The sequence below is a fragment of the Hetaerina americana genome, unplaced genomic scaffold (assembly GCF_022747635.1).
Source record: "Hetaerina americana unplaced genomic scaffold, ioHetAmer1.1.p SCAF_5, whole genome shotgun sequence".
In the NCBI taxonomy this organism is placed as follows: domain Eukaryota; kingdom Metazoa; phylum Arthropoda; class Insecta; order Odonata; family Calopterygidae; genus Hetaerina; species Hetaerina americana.
Window position 1 is genome coordinate 3371714 of NW_027287095.1, and position 12765 is coordinate 3384478.

At 34.2% G+C, this 12765-nt stretch overlaps 1 protein-coding gene across 3 annotated transcripts in view; it reads left to right on the top strand.

The window, feature by feature from the left end:
• Cbp53E (Calbindin 53E) overlaps positions 1-1621 on the top strand; it is a 204314-nt gene extending 202693 nt beyond the window's left edge. For 2 of the 3 annotated variants that reach the window (XM_071592097.1, XM_071592098.1), the window contains exon 13: positions 923-1621. In XM_071592097.1, coding sequence (XP_071448198.1) covers positions 923-1087 — 165 coding nt within the window. In that variant the 3' untranslated portion in view covers positions 1088-1621. The remainder of the gene's footprint in view (positions 1-922) is intronic. The other variant, XM_071592099.1, reaches the window with a different exon arrangement.
• Positions 1622-12765: the final 11144 nt, after the last annotated feature.

Genomic DNA, 12765 nt, shown 5'->3' on the forward strand with positions numbered 1-12765 from the left:
TGGTAGTCCCACCTAGATTTTCAAAGTCTTGTCAACCATGTAAGTCAATTCTGTTACCATATTTGACTCATAGCAGGCAAACAAAATGAAGACAGCCCTGCTATGAATTCATTCACTAGTAGTTTGTTTATTACAACAAGTGAGCTGAATAGCTTGTCCTCAAGCTAATAAGCTTCAACATGACTGGAACAAATACTCCTTCATATAATTTTAATCCTCATTGGATGGGGTTAATGTGCCTCCAAATATTTTCTCCTGCTATTCAAGCAGTTTTTTAAGTATGTATCCCAACAGTGGTGTGCTTCAAATCCACCTAAGTGAAAGACGTCAAGCTACTATGATTATGTCCATGCAGCATTCATAAGGAAATGGTTATGAGAGAAAGAGAATTTCAAAAAATAATGCACTCAAGAAGGTACCCACCAACAGAATGTTGTTCAGCAAACACCACAGCCTAAATATGCTTCAAAATTGAGATAAGCAATGTGAAATAAGTGGCATTCCTCTTCGCTGATATAGATAACCATATGATTCTATGCCACTGTATGAATAAAAATATGATAAATTTTCATGCTTGACTTCTTCCAGGTGTAAAAAACTCTCATATTTTTATTTAAAAAGGACTTTTGTATTTAACATCTTGGTTTCATTACTTAGGATAATTAGAGTACTTAATCCATGCATTACTATAAATAAAAATTGGTACAAAGTTCAATCCCTGCAAGTAACAGAAAAATTCAGAAAGTATGAAAATATGTGGTAAAATGTAGAAAAATTCATTATGCTCATTGATTATAATAAAAAATATTTTTCTTTTATGATTTAATGTGCTCTAGCAACCTAAATACTATGAAATATTAAAATTTGGTAAAAATGTGAGAGAAAATGTAAACATAACCTCCTATTATTCTGTTCCACAAAGGATTATGATGCCCAAGATCTTCAGGATTTTGAAGAGACTATTTTGCGAGGATGTGATTACGATGAAGATGGGAAAATTAGCAAGAAAGAATTAACCATGATACTGCTGGCCCTTGCTAAGCACAATCAAGAGGAAGAACAAAATCGTCATGAAAATTCATCTTAATCCATTTATGCATATAAACAGATAAGATGTTATTGATGAGATTGCTATCATAGCTCAAATGATTGAAAAAATATTTAATGCTGTATGGTGTTTTATTCCAGCACTATTATTTTATGGTAGAATCTTTTAAAATAATGTGTTAGATTAATTCAACTAAAGGCATGGCAAAATGAAATTGATTATCCATCACCGATTCTTATTTTTTTCCTCCAACTGAAACATAGGGGTACTTTGCTGCTGGCCAGAGAGTATCATGTTATATAAAGGCCTATTATTTTTATTCTTTACTCAGGTTTATCATTATAATTTTATAATAAAGGCTGAAGAATGAGATGACTTCACTTGATGTTTAGTGGTAAAGTAAATGTGCCAATATGTTAGTTTAAAAAATTTGAGTAACTAAAATTAAGGAACTGCCTATATATATATTATATGTATATCACAAGTTACTGTCTTCCTATTCATGTCCTATAGATAATAAAATATTATCATCACACACAAATATATATCTATGCATAGCTCTTAAGCTGTTTATATGTGTTGGTGTGTATATGCACTCACATATATACATATATATATATATATATATATATATATATATATATATATATATATATATATATATATATATATATATATATATATGTACACATGCATACACCTAACACACACTCAATATCAACACTTGTGAACACATCAATGGGACACTAATGACTGCAATTCATGGTGAGTTAAAATCAGCACATGTAATGGCACATCAATTTGTTTGAATATTGCTGCACAACTTTGTTCCATTCCAACAGAATGGAATGGAAATAAAACCATTTCTATATCTTAAATAGAGTTCATTTGAAAGGTTTATTATCTTTGCAATGCTTCAAGTCTGTGTCTGTGTAATCATTGTTAAAAATCTGATGTTCACAAATTAGAAATTACATGATAAGATATACGATCGTTACAAAGTTGAACTAAAATAATCTGGATATAATTGTAAGCACTTGGGTATATTGACAGTAAACTCTCTGCATGGTTAAATATTTATCAAACCATAGGAGAATTTCTATAAATATTTCTACCTGATAAGGTAGACATTTTCATTGTCACTCATGGCTGTGTTGGATATATCAAGATTTCAATTTTTTACGTTTAGCATGTGCAGCAGAAAGCCCAATTGGGATTTTTATCATTTAAAGGGTCGCAGGTATCACTTATTCCCCTCCAAATCTCATCAAAACTTAATTTTTCCAAACATGTGAAGTTCAAAGAATAGTGAATCAATCCCAAATACAGAGATTTATAATTGCAGTTTTTGAAAAAAATGAAAAACATTGCTTAAACTTTCCATTAAACTGGAAATTGAGCTTATTTAAAAATACCAAAATGTTTTCTTCATTGTTGAATTTTTATGACCATTATATGACCGTTTACTTCGTCGCCAACCGTCCAATGGCCCAAAAAATACTACAAATTATGCAACAAAGTTTTTATTGATGCTGTATTAGAAAGTGTATGATTATGGTAAAAGTATTAGTTCAACATTTTGAAAATGGACTTCAGTAGCATCATTGAAATAAATGCTAAATAGTTCATTTAATGACAACAAGTTCAATGATCCCAAGTTAACAACAAGAAGTCCAATAATTTTTTCTGAGGAGTAACTCAATAATAAATTAATTTCAATTCTAAATAGTATTAAGAAGCATTGTAAAGCAAAAGAGTGTGCCACATATACGTGTGCCACAGTAATATTTTGCTTCAATTGATAATGCACCCACTTATCCATTTAAACAACTTTATTACATGATGCATTTTGGTTTCTTTTTCAAGCATCCAGTATACAGTACACTCAGGTTTTTTGCTTTACTGTATCTTTATAGTGTAGTGAAAAGGTAAAGAAAATGTTATTAATCAATCGCAGACCTAATTGTGATGACTAAGTAAATTGAAACTCATTGTGCAATACACTTGTTTAAAAGGGGAAAAGGAATATTTTTTATTCAAGTAGACTCCTTCCACCACATCATGTCTGCAATAGTTAATATCATGCTTTGGTTATTTTATTTCAACAGCAAAAAACTACAGCTTTGATAATTAAGGTTATTTGAAAAAGAAAGGCATTCAGTCATTTGGCTTGCTGTAAGAAAGGTACATGAAATTAATATTGATTAATTCAACAGCATAAGATTAAAGCGTGCTAACATTTTTATCAAAAATATCTCTTATGCTGGAAAATGTTCCCCAAAAACCTGCAGAATAAAATCTCTGACATTCCTACTTTTCTTTCAAACAAAGGTAGGTACATAACAGCCAAGACATGGTAGGTACCAGCATCAGAATAAGTTATGAAGCAAAAGCACTAACTAATAAAAGCAGCTTAAGAGTCTTCATTTTATAAATCCACTGCATTCCACCTAAACCCACTAAGTTTTAAGTAAGGCAAAGTTGAATATAAATTCAATGATTGCATATTTATTGATGAATCCTATTCAATGAACCTAAACTATACACATACAAAATAGGTTTGCATATTTTAAAATAGCAACCATAAAAAACCTATTTACTCCAGAGTTCTTCCAACTTTCTGTAACAACATTTTGTGAAACAGCCTTCAGTGATGAATTCAGAAAGAAAGTTTTGTTACTTTCAGTAACAAATGAAACTGGCATGTCTCCTAAACATTGAATCTGTTCATTATCCATTCCACAGTTCAGTGTTTATACTAATAGGCACTCAATAACAATCTCAAATGGAAAAAAATATGTGGAAGAGCAATCTTGCATCATAAAAAACTAAGTAACTCTTCTTCTAATCAAATTTAAAATTATGAAAATTCTTTAAATTGTATCCATGATTCATACTTCTACTGATATTCCTCTCAAAAATTCACTGATTATTATATATCCAAGTAAAATATGGTTGAAGTGTAGTTTTACAATGCTCAATGAATGTTGTTCTAATCCAGATGTATTTATAGTTACAGAATTTGTATTCTTATATGAGGAATAGCAAAAATTGCATATGAGAGAGACTAAGTGCAATGTTGGTCCATACTTTTCTCAAAAGTAGAAATATTACACAAAAAGCATATTTATTTGCAGGTATGAGTGTATGTGTCTACACACATACACATATGCATGTATCTTCATATGCACATATAAATACTTAAGTACCTCTCATTCCACTAGAGGCACCATAAAAGTAGTTTAACTCCTTCATCTATTAAGGCAAGTTTCCTCAGCAAAAGTAACATAGAAAATGTCACATTCCTTACCTAATAAGAACTATGGTTTAGATATTATATTTTATAATATAATTTAGACTTATATTTGAAAAGGAAATGATGACTGAGAATTAAGCCAGAAAGAAACTATGAGAAGTGCAATGATGTCTTCCTATTGATGGCACCAATATTTGAATCATATACAACCACAATTTAAAAAATTGTTCTAAGGTGGTGGATAATTCAAAACAGAAGAAAAAAGAATGTAACTGTTAAAAGTCTCTTTTATGTTTACAAAGCAATTCATCGTGATCTATGATTAACAGAAATACATTCATGAAAAAATGAACTCTATTCAAAGAGACAAAATACTCCTTATAAAAACTTTTCTTATTAATAATTTACTTTTGATTTGAAATTTTGAATTTCACTCACAGAAATAAATGAGAAAAGAATGGAAGTGAATGATTTGTAAGTCATGTAGTAAATAGGAACAGCTTAATGTTTTTAATATTCAGATAGCAATGTTTTATCATGAAGTCTACTCAAAACAATGAAATTTCAGAAAATTTTTTCATTCAAATGGAATGATAATTTTCTTTGCTTGATATTAAATAACCTGTTTTTTTAACTTTGTAAGAGTCAACAGGTATATCAACATAAGGAGAATCTGATGCATCCTGCTGAAGTACAGTTTTTATCATTAATTTGTTATTGCAAATAAGATGTTATATTACATGTTATCTATTGCTTACTTTCACATTAATATCAATATTTTTCTATGTCTTCATGAAAAATCATTACTGAACAGGCTGCCAAGTGAGAACCTTCAGAAAATTCCTGAGTTATGAAATTTTCAGCAGAAGGATATTCATATGCTATTTTTGGTATATTAATTTGCAAAGATCATTACGAGGCTGTAATATCCAATTGCTTCTGAAGCATAATAAAGTTTCAAAAGAAATGAAATATTTATCGCACTGTTATTTATGGTTTCACATCTAAACATTACTTTGCAGAAAATAAATTCCAAATACATTCTTTTTTAGTTCTGCTGGAGTGAAATATCCAAAATTTAGCTGATTTTTAATACCATGAGGAACACACTTTACCCTAAAAAATACAGTGAAATTTTGATGTTTGAAAATTAGCATGAGCACTTAGCTATGAGTTTTGCTCAATTGTTCACTAAATGTGGGTGTGCTAGGATTAAGAATTGAGATAATTAATTTCAAGAGGAAACTTAATGAAATTAAACTCCTTTATATCAAGTGAACTCTTGATGTTTTGGATATGTTAAACTTGTTGATATATGCTAACAAATGTATTAATAAAATGTAATGTATTGCTAAACTGTTTTACAAATATAATGTTTGATTGAAATAATGCTAATTTTATTTACTATCAGTTTTATCTCACAATGGAAGGTATTTCCTTTTATTGTTGTTCGGGTGGAAATTAAATTGATTTAGTAAAATTAATACCAATACTTTTTAGCTATAAAATATACATCTCTGACTTATTAATATTATGTCCTCAACCATAATAATTGTCGGAAATAAATTTAATTTTGTGCCTAAAATACAGTTTAGGAACATCAAAACAATTTAAATAAGTCTTGGCAATCAGTTTTAAAATAATTTCGGAGTTGATTGCACAATGGTTAATGTAAAGTGAATCATTACAAAAGATGAAACCTTTGACTAATACTTTTCAGACCTTCCCAAAAGTAAATATTTGCATGCCAACATAAAAAAATACTCTTGATTTCATTGGTAATAACTAGAGAACTGTGAAAGGCAAAATCTGTGGTAAATACATGGTATACTAATTGATTATTTCAATTGAATGTACTTACGCAGTATAAAATGATCAATACAGATATAATGTTGAAATAAAGAATAATAGTGTTTATTGGTTCTGATAAGATATGCCAGTACGTTAGCCCCCGCACCATCTTGATCCTGTGTTATACCAATAGGTATGTACATCAGGACTGGTTTTCAAAGTGAATATGGCTTTGTTTTGCTGCACTAAGATTATAGTATATAATATATACAAAATGAAAAGAGTTAAAATGTTGAATATTTTACTGTAAGGATTACAACTGCTTGCCCTTGGAACTTTTCCTAGGATTCTCACTGCCCTTTTTTGTAGTCTAAAGGGGGGCATGAAATGATATGGCTTACCCCACATCAATGTCATATTTCAGTCTACTGTGAATCAATACATGAAAGACCGAGAGAGAAGCAGCAGTGTCAACCATGGTGACAATTTTTCTCAGGAGGTAGCCTCCTGTGGCAACTTTAGGGTATAGTTGATCAACAAGAACTTCGGAGGATAGAGACTCATGAACATGTATCTGTAAAAATTTGGCTATGGTAGAACCCTTAAAAAATGATGCATTTATCCTCAAAAGGGGGGAGGCTGTGATTTTTCTTTGGTGGGGATGAAATTGAATAAATTTTGTTTTTTCTTTGTTCATAAAAACCATATTTTCTTCACACTGTTAATTCATAGAGTCAATGTTTCTCTGCACTATGGCATGGTTTAGATTCTTGGAGGGAGTTAGGTGAGTTGTATCATCTGCATTCATATACATTGATCCACTGACAAAATAATTAGGATGGTTGTTTATATATAGAAGGAAAAATAAGGGGCCCAGTATAGACCCTTGGGGAACTACTCTCTAGATCAATCAAGGATTTGGAGTTTGTGAATGATTTCAATTCAGCTGAGTACAATTTTGGCTATTCCAGAGATTCCATTTTTCTCAAGTTTCCTCAGGAAAACTGGATGATCAACTTAGTCAAAAGCCTTTAAATTCATAGAAAACACCAATTGCATTATTCTTTTTATCAAGTTCAAGTTGGATATCATGAATAAATTTATTTATACCAATTTAAGTTGATTTATTTTATGAAACCAAATTGAGAATCAGAGATACTATTGAACTTACTTAAGAAGAGCAATAAGCTTTTATACATTACTTGTACAAGTTACTTAGAGAAAACAGATAGGATAGAAATAGGTCTATTGTCATTCCTGTTTTGTGGATAATTTCCTTTAAATATTGAGATTACTCTGGCTACCTTTAGCCTATTAGGGAATATGCCTGAAGATAGAGATTTCTTGACTAAATGAGTGATGAGAGAATTTTAATTAGAGAGTAAGGTAAATCATCTTATCCAGCTGAGTGCTTCTTACTTATTTTTTTATTGATGCTGCCAATTTCTTTGTCAACTGCAGGATGAAGAAGGATTGTTTGAGTATGGTGGGGCTTACCTTGTAATAGTGCATTAGCCTCAGTTAGTTGCTTGTACTTTTAAACAGTCTGGTTATGGAGTTAAGACAATTTTCATGGTTTCGATTGGCATATTGGTTGGAAAATCACAAAGAGAAACAGCATTCTTTCTTGGCATCTTAATTTCTGAGGACTGAGAAATTTCAGGCAGGTCAAAAACATCACTTGTAAACATGCACTCCCAGGATTGCTCCTGCAGTAAGCATTGGAAATGTGATTGAACTAAAAAAGAGTAACACTGCTTCCATTGGATCCCATTATACAAAGTGCTTAAATCTCCATTGAAAAAGAACTTTGAGAGCAGTGCTTCATGGTCAGAGAAGGGTATATGAAAGGTTAGACTTGCAATCGGTAAAATATTAAACAAGATGTTATACATGGTTGTGGAGAAGGAACTATTGCCCTTGTAAGTTTGCTAATGGAAGAGGTAAATTTGAAAGTCATTAGAGTAGCCAATAAATGATTCTTCTCTGCAGGGAAGGAACCAATGTCAATATTGTAATCATCACAGATAATGGCATTATCTGCAGCATTAGAGTCATGAAAAAAAGCTCCACTAAGACAGAAAAGTCATCATGAGGTGACCTGTATGCACACATAATGAAAGCATTTATATCATTTAATGTCAAGTGCAAACCACAGAACTCAAAACAATCTCCCTGCTTGGGATTTTACCAAAAATATTACATATCTTGAGGTGATTTTTAACAAACATCAACGCACCACCATTTTTGGGTACTGATCTACAAAACTATGAAACCAAGTAAAAACCCTCAATGCTGGCAATCTTAAATTAAATTGGGTTCAACCAATGTGCAGAGTTGCAAAAAATATCAGGCTAGTAATCAAATAAAAAAGGCACAAGAACATTCTTTTTGAACGTTTACACTGGATATTTAAGTGTAAAATATTTAATTGGTATGATTTAATGCTCTGGTAAGATTAACTTTGATACGTAAGATTGGTATCACTTCTTTCTACAGAATATAGCCATAGTCTCTTAATCATTTCTGGGTTTAATGAGTTTATTTATGATGGCACCATTTGGTCATAGGAGATAATTAACAAGTTTGCCATTATTAGCATACTTTTTGCCATTCTTAATGGCACAGTGGGCACTTTACTCTGCAATTCATTCACATTACTCACTCACAACATTAAAATTAATTTTTGCATGTTCAATCACTTCAACTTTATTAATGTCTTAGGCAAAATGACTGACATGAATGAATGAATAATAATTAATCAATAAATAAATTTCAATGTATATATATATATATTTTTTAAAAGTAATCTACCGGTTAAGGTAGGTTTTTGGATGGACACAACTACCAAACAAACATTTTATTACTCCTAACAAAACACAAAATCCATCATCCTATTCTATATCAGGTCCCTCTTCATCTCTGAGTACTTTCTTCCTCCCTTCACCCCGTCCAACATCCCTATCCTGTTCCTTCCCTTTCCTCTTTTACCCAACATTCTCCCCTCTATCACAGTCTTCAACATCCCCCTGCCGGTCCACACCCCATTCATCCACTTTTCCTGGCTCCATAGGATTTCTCCCAACAAACTCCTCTCTTCGCCCACCATACCAAGTACTTGCTCGTTTGTTTTCTTCTCTGTCCATTTCACCCTCTCCATTCTTCTCCACACCCACATTTCAAAAGCCTTCAGTCTACGTCTACCCTCCCGCTTCAATGACCACGTTTCCGCACTGTACATAGCTACGCTCCATATCAAAGTTTTTACGAGTCTTTTCTTAACACCCTTACTCAAAGTCCCTGTCATCAACTCCCTCCTCCTTGTGAAAGCCTCTTTGCCTAGCGCAATTCTTCCCCTTACTTCCCCACTACTTTGACCGTGTTGGTCCAAAACACTACCGAGATATGTAAACTGTTCTATCTGCTCTAGTTTTTGCCCTCCTATTTTAATGTTAAGCTTAGCCATTTTTCTTTCTAGAAAATCGCGTAACCTTGGTTTTATTAATATTGATTTTCATCCCATACCTGTCGCACTGAATTTCCAATTCACTAAGCAATGCTTGCAACCCCTTGGCTGACGGAGAAACTAAAGCTTGGTCATCAGCGAACCTAACCGATTTTACGAATTCCCCGCCCACTTTCATTCCTACCTCCAGTTCTTCCCATGCCTCATTGATCATTTCCTCTGCATACAGGTTGAACAGCAACGGTGATAATGGGCATCCCTGCCTTACACCCCTTCCTAACACTGCCCATCCGGACTCCCCATTCCCCACCCGCACCTGAGCAGTCTGGGGCATGTACAGGTTGCGGATTAGCCTTCTTTCCCTCCAATCTATTCCTATTTTCTGCAATATACTCATTAGTTTATCCCAATTCACTCTATCAAATGCTTTTTTGAAATCTACGAAACAGGCAAATACCTCCCGGTTGTACTCTATATTCCTCTCGATTAATAATCTCATCACTGCAATGGCATCATGCGTACCTCTCCCCATCCTAAACCCAAACTGATCATCCCCTAAGTAATCACTTGCCCTACTCTCTATCCTTTTGTTTATGATCCTGAGAACAACTTTAGCTGCTTGGGATATCAAACTTATTGTCCTGTAGTCCTCAGGTGATGTAGCCTTAACCATTTTCGGAAGAGGATCTAAAACTGATATCACAAAGTCTTCCGGCCAGATTCCTTCCTCATAGATACTACGAATCAGCCCATATAGCTTCTTCCTCCCACATTTTCCTAAACATTTCAATAGTTCCGCGGGAATGTTATCCACCCCCACGGCCTTATTTAGTTTCATCTCCCTTAATGCCCTTTCTATCTCATTGTCTAGTATGCCTGGACCTAAGCTATATTCCTCTACGTCATGTTCCTTTTCTATGTCTAACTTTGTTGGTCTAAGCTCTTTACTATACAGTTCTTCTATATATTCCTTCCATCTCTCTTGTATCTTTCCTGCGTCAACTATTACCTTACCCACCTTATCTCTAACTGCTAGCATAGATCTTCCTTTTGTACTTCCCGATAACGATTTAACTTTGCTATAAAGCGCACCAATTTCTCCCTTCCTCTGCAGACTTTCCATATCCTTGCACTGTGTCTCCCACCACGCTTCTTTTGCTTTATTTGTTGCCCAACTCAATTTATTATTTAATTCTTTGTACTTCATTTTGCCTAACTCTGTATTTACATTCTTCCATTTTCGCTGCTCATCCATCTTTGTAATCATCTCATCCGTGATCCATGGTTTCCTAGTCCTTTTAGCAATAATGGTTCCAATAGTGTCTTTTGTGGCTTTAAACAGCCCTTTCTTGAAACTTTCCCATTTTTCTTCAATAGTACTTAGCTCTTTACCATCCTCCATGATTTCCTCTACCGCCTGTTTGTATTCCTTCCTTTTCAAACCATTTAATGCTTCCTCATTCCATTTTCTAACTCGCCGCCCCTGCCATATCTTTTTGAAACCGATGCCAGATTTCATAAGAACTAAATTGTGGTCAGAGTCCACATCCGCTCCCGGGAAGCTGTTTGAATTTATCACACTGTTCCTAAACGTGTATCTAACCAGGATATAATCTAGCTGATATCTTTCTTATATTTGTACTATTCCCATTAATGGTTCCTTCAGTTTCTTTTGCAGCTTTCAATATCCCTTTTTTAAGCATTCCCAGTTAATACCGTTCTGAATCACCTGGCATTTTCCATGTATACCTGCGTCTTTTGTGGTGTCTAAACCAAGTGTTGGTGATGACTAGCCCCTCTCTCCTGCAGAACTCAACTGCTTTCTCCCTGCGGTCATTCCTCGTGCCCAAACCGTAGTCCCCGACCTCATCACCATCTCTTCCTTCGCCTACCATCGCATTCCAATCCCCCATCACTATCAAATGTTTCCCTGCAGGAACACACGCGATCATGTCCTCTAACTGATCATATATCCTATCGACCTCTTCTTCCTTATGGTTGCTCAGTGGCATGTATACCTGAATAATAACCAAGTTCGTCGGTTCTGCCTTTATCTGTATTAGCCTATCTTTATCTATCCATTATGTGCTCTATGTTGACTACGCTTCTTCCTATCTCTTCATTTAATACTTTGGCAACCCCTCGTTGGCTCTCGTCCCTGCCGCTGTATATTATTCTATAATTATCACTCCAGTAATCCCCGCTATCCCTCCATCTCACCTCGCATAGATCTAAAATATCTATATTTCCCCTTTCCATCTCTCGCTTAACATTCTCCATTTTCCCTGTCCTCATCATTGTCCTACCATTCCACATTCCTATTCCAACTAATTCGATCATCTTTTCCTGCGTCTTCTGTCCCGCTGCTGCCAGTTTTCCCTTACAAGGGTTTCGTGGGATGACGCCCGCGGAAACTTTACCTCCGCCGCTGCCGGGCACGACACACGGCTGATTGGGCCGAGCCCCATAGTTGCCAGGACTCAAAATCTTTGTATTGCCCATCATATAAATCTTGGGAATGATAATTTAGGTGGTTTCCCGTTGCCTTCCTCAATAGTGTTTTTAACGTGACACCATGACTTACTGGCCCCCCCACTGGGGTCAGATGCCATTGCAGCCGCCTCACTGAGGAACAGACGCTGCGTGGACAACCTTTCGTCTGGCCCATAACCTTTGACCTATCTGTCATGGGTGACCCTACCAGGAGCTATTATTATTACTCCCGTCAGCACAGCTCTAGGGGTCATCGGAATGCACAAACCCTTCCACCACGTCAAGGTTGTAGTCTGGGGAGGGATATATATATATATATATATATATATATATATATATATATATATAAATATATATATATATATATATATATATATATATATATATATATATATATAAATATATATATATATATATATATGCATAAAAGGAAAAGGGATAGGAATATCTATAAAAAACAAGCACTGGAAAGGTGGAATCAAGTAGATCACAAGTGTACAAAAGTTTTCTTGACTGGGACTTGAGCCATGGATCTTCAATCTAGCTGGGCCAATGCCTATCCTTTGAGCTATTAAGGAAATGAGCTTTAGGAGTCTCTAACCATTGATCTATCAAGGAAACATAAATTGCACTGAAATCTGTGGGGCGGTTTACACTGCCACTTGCCCTAATTCTTTGGCCAGATGATGGCATTGGGCATTATTTCATCCT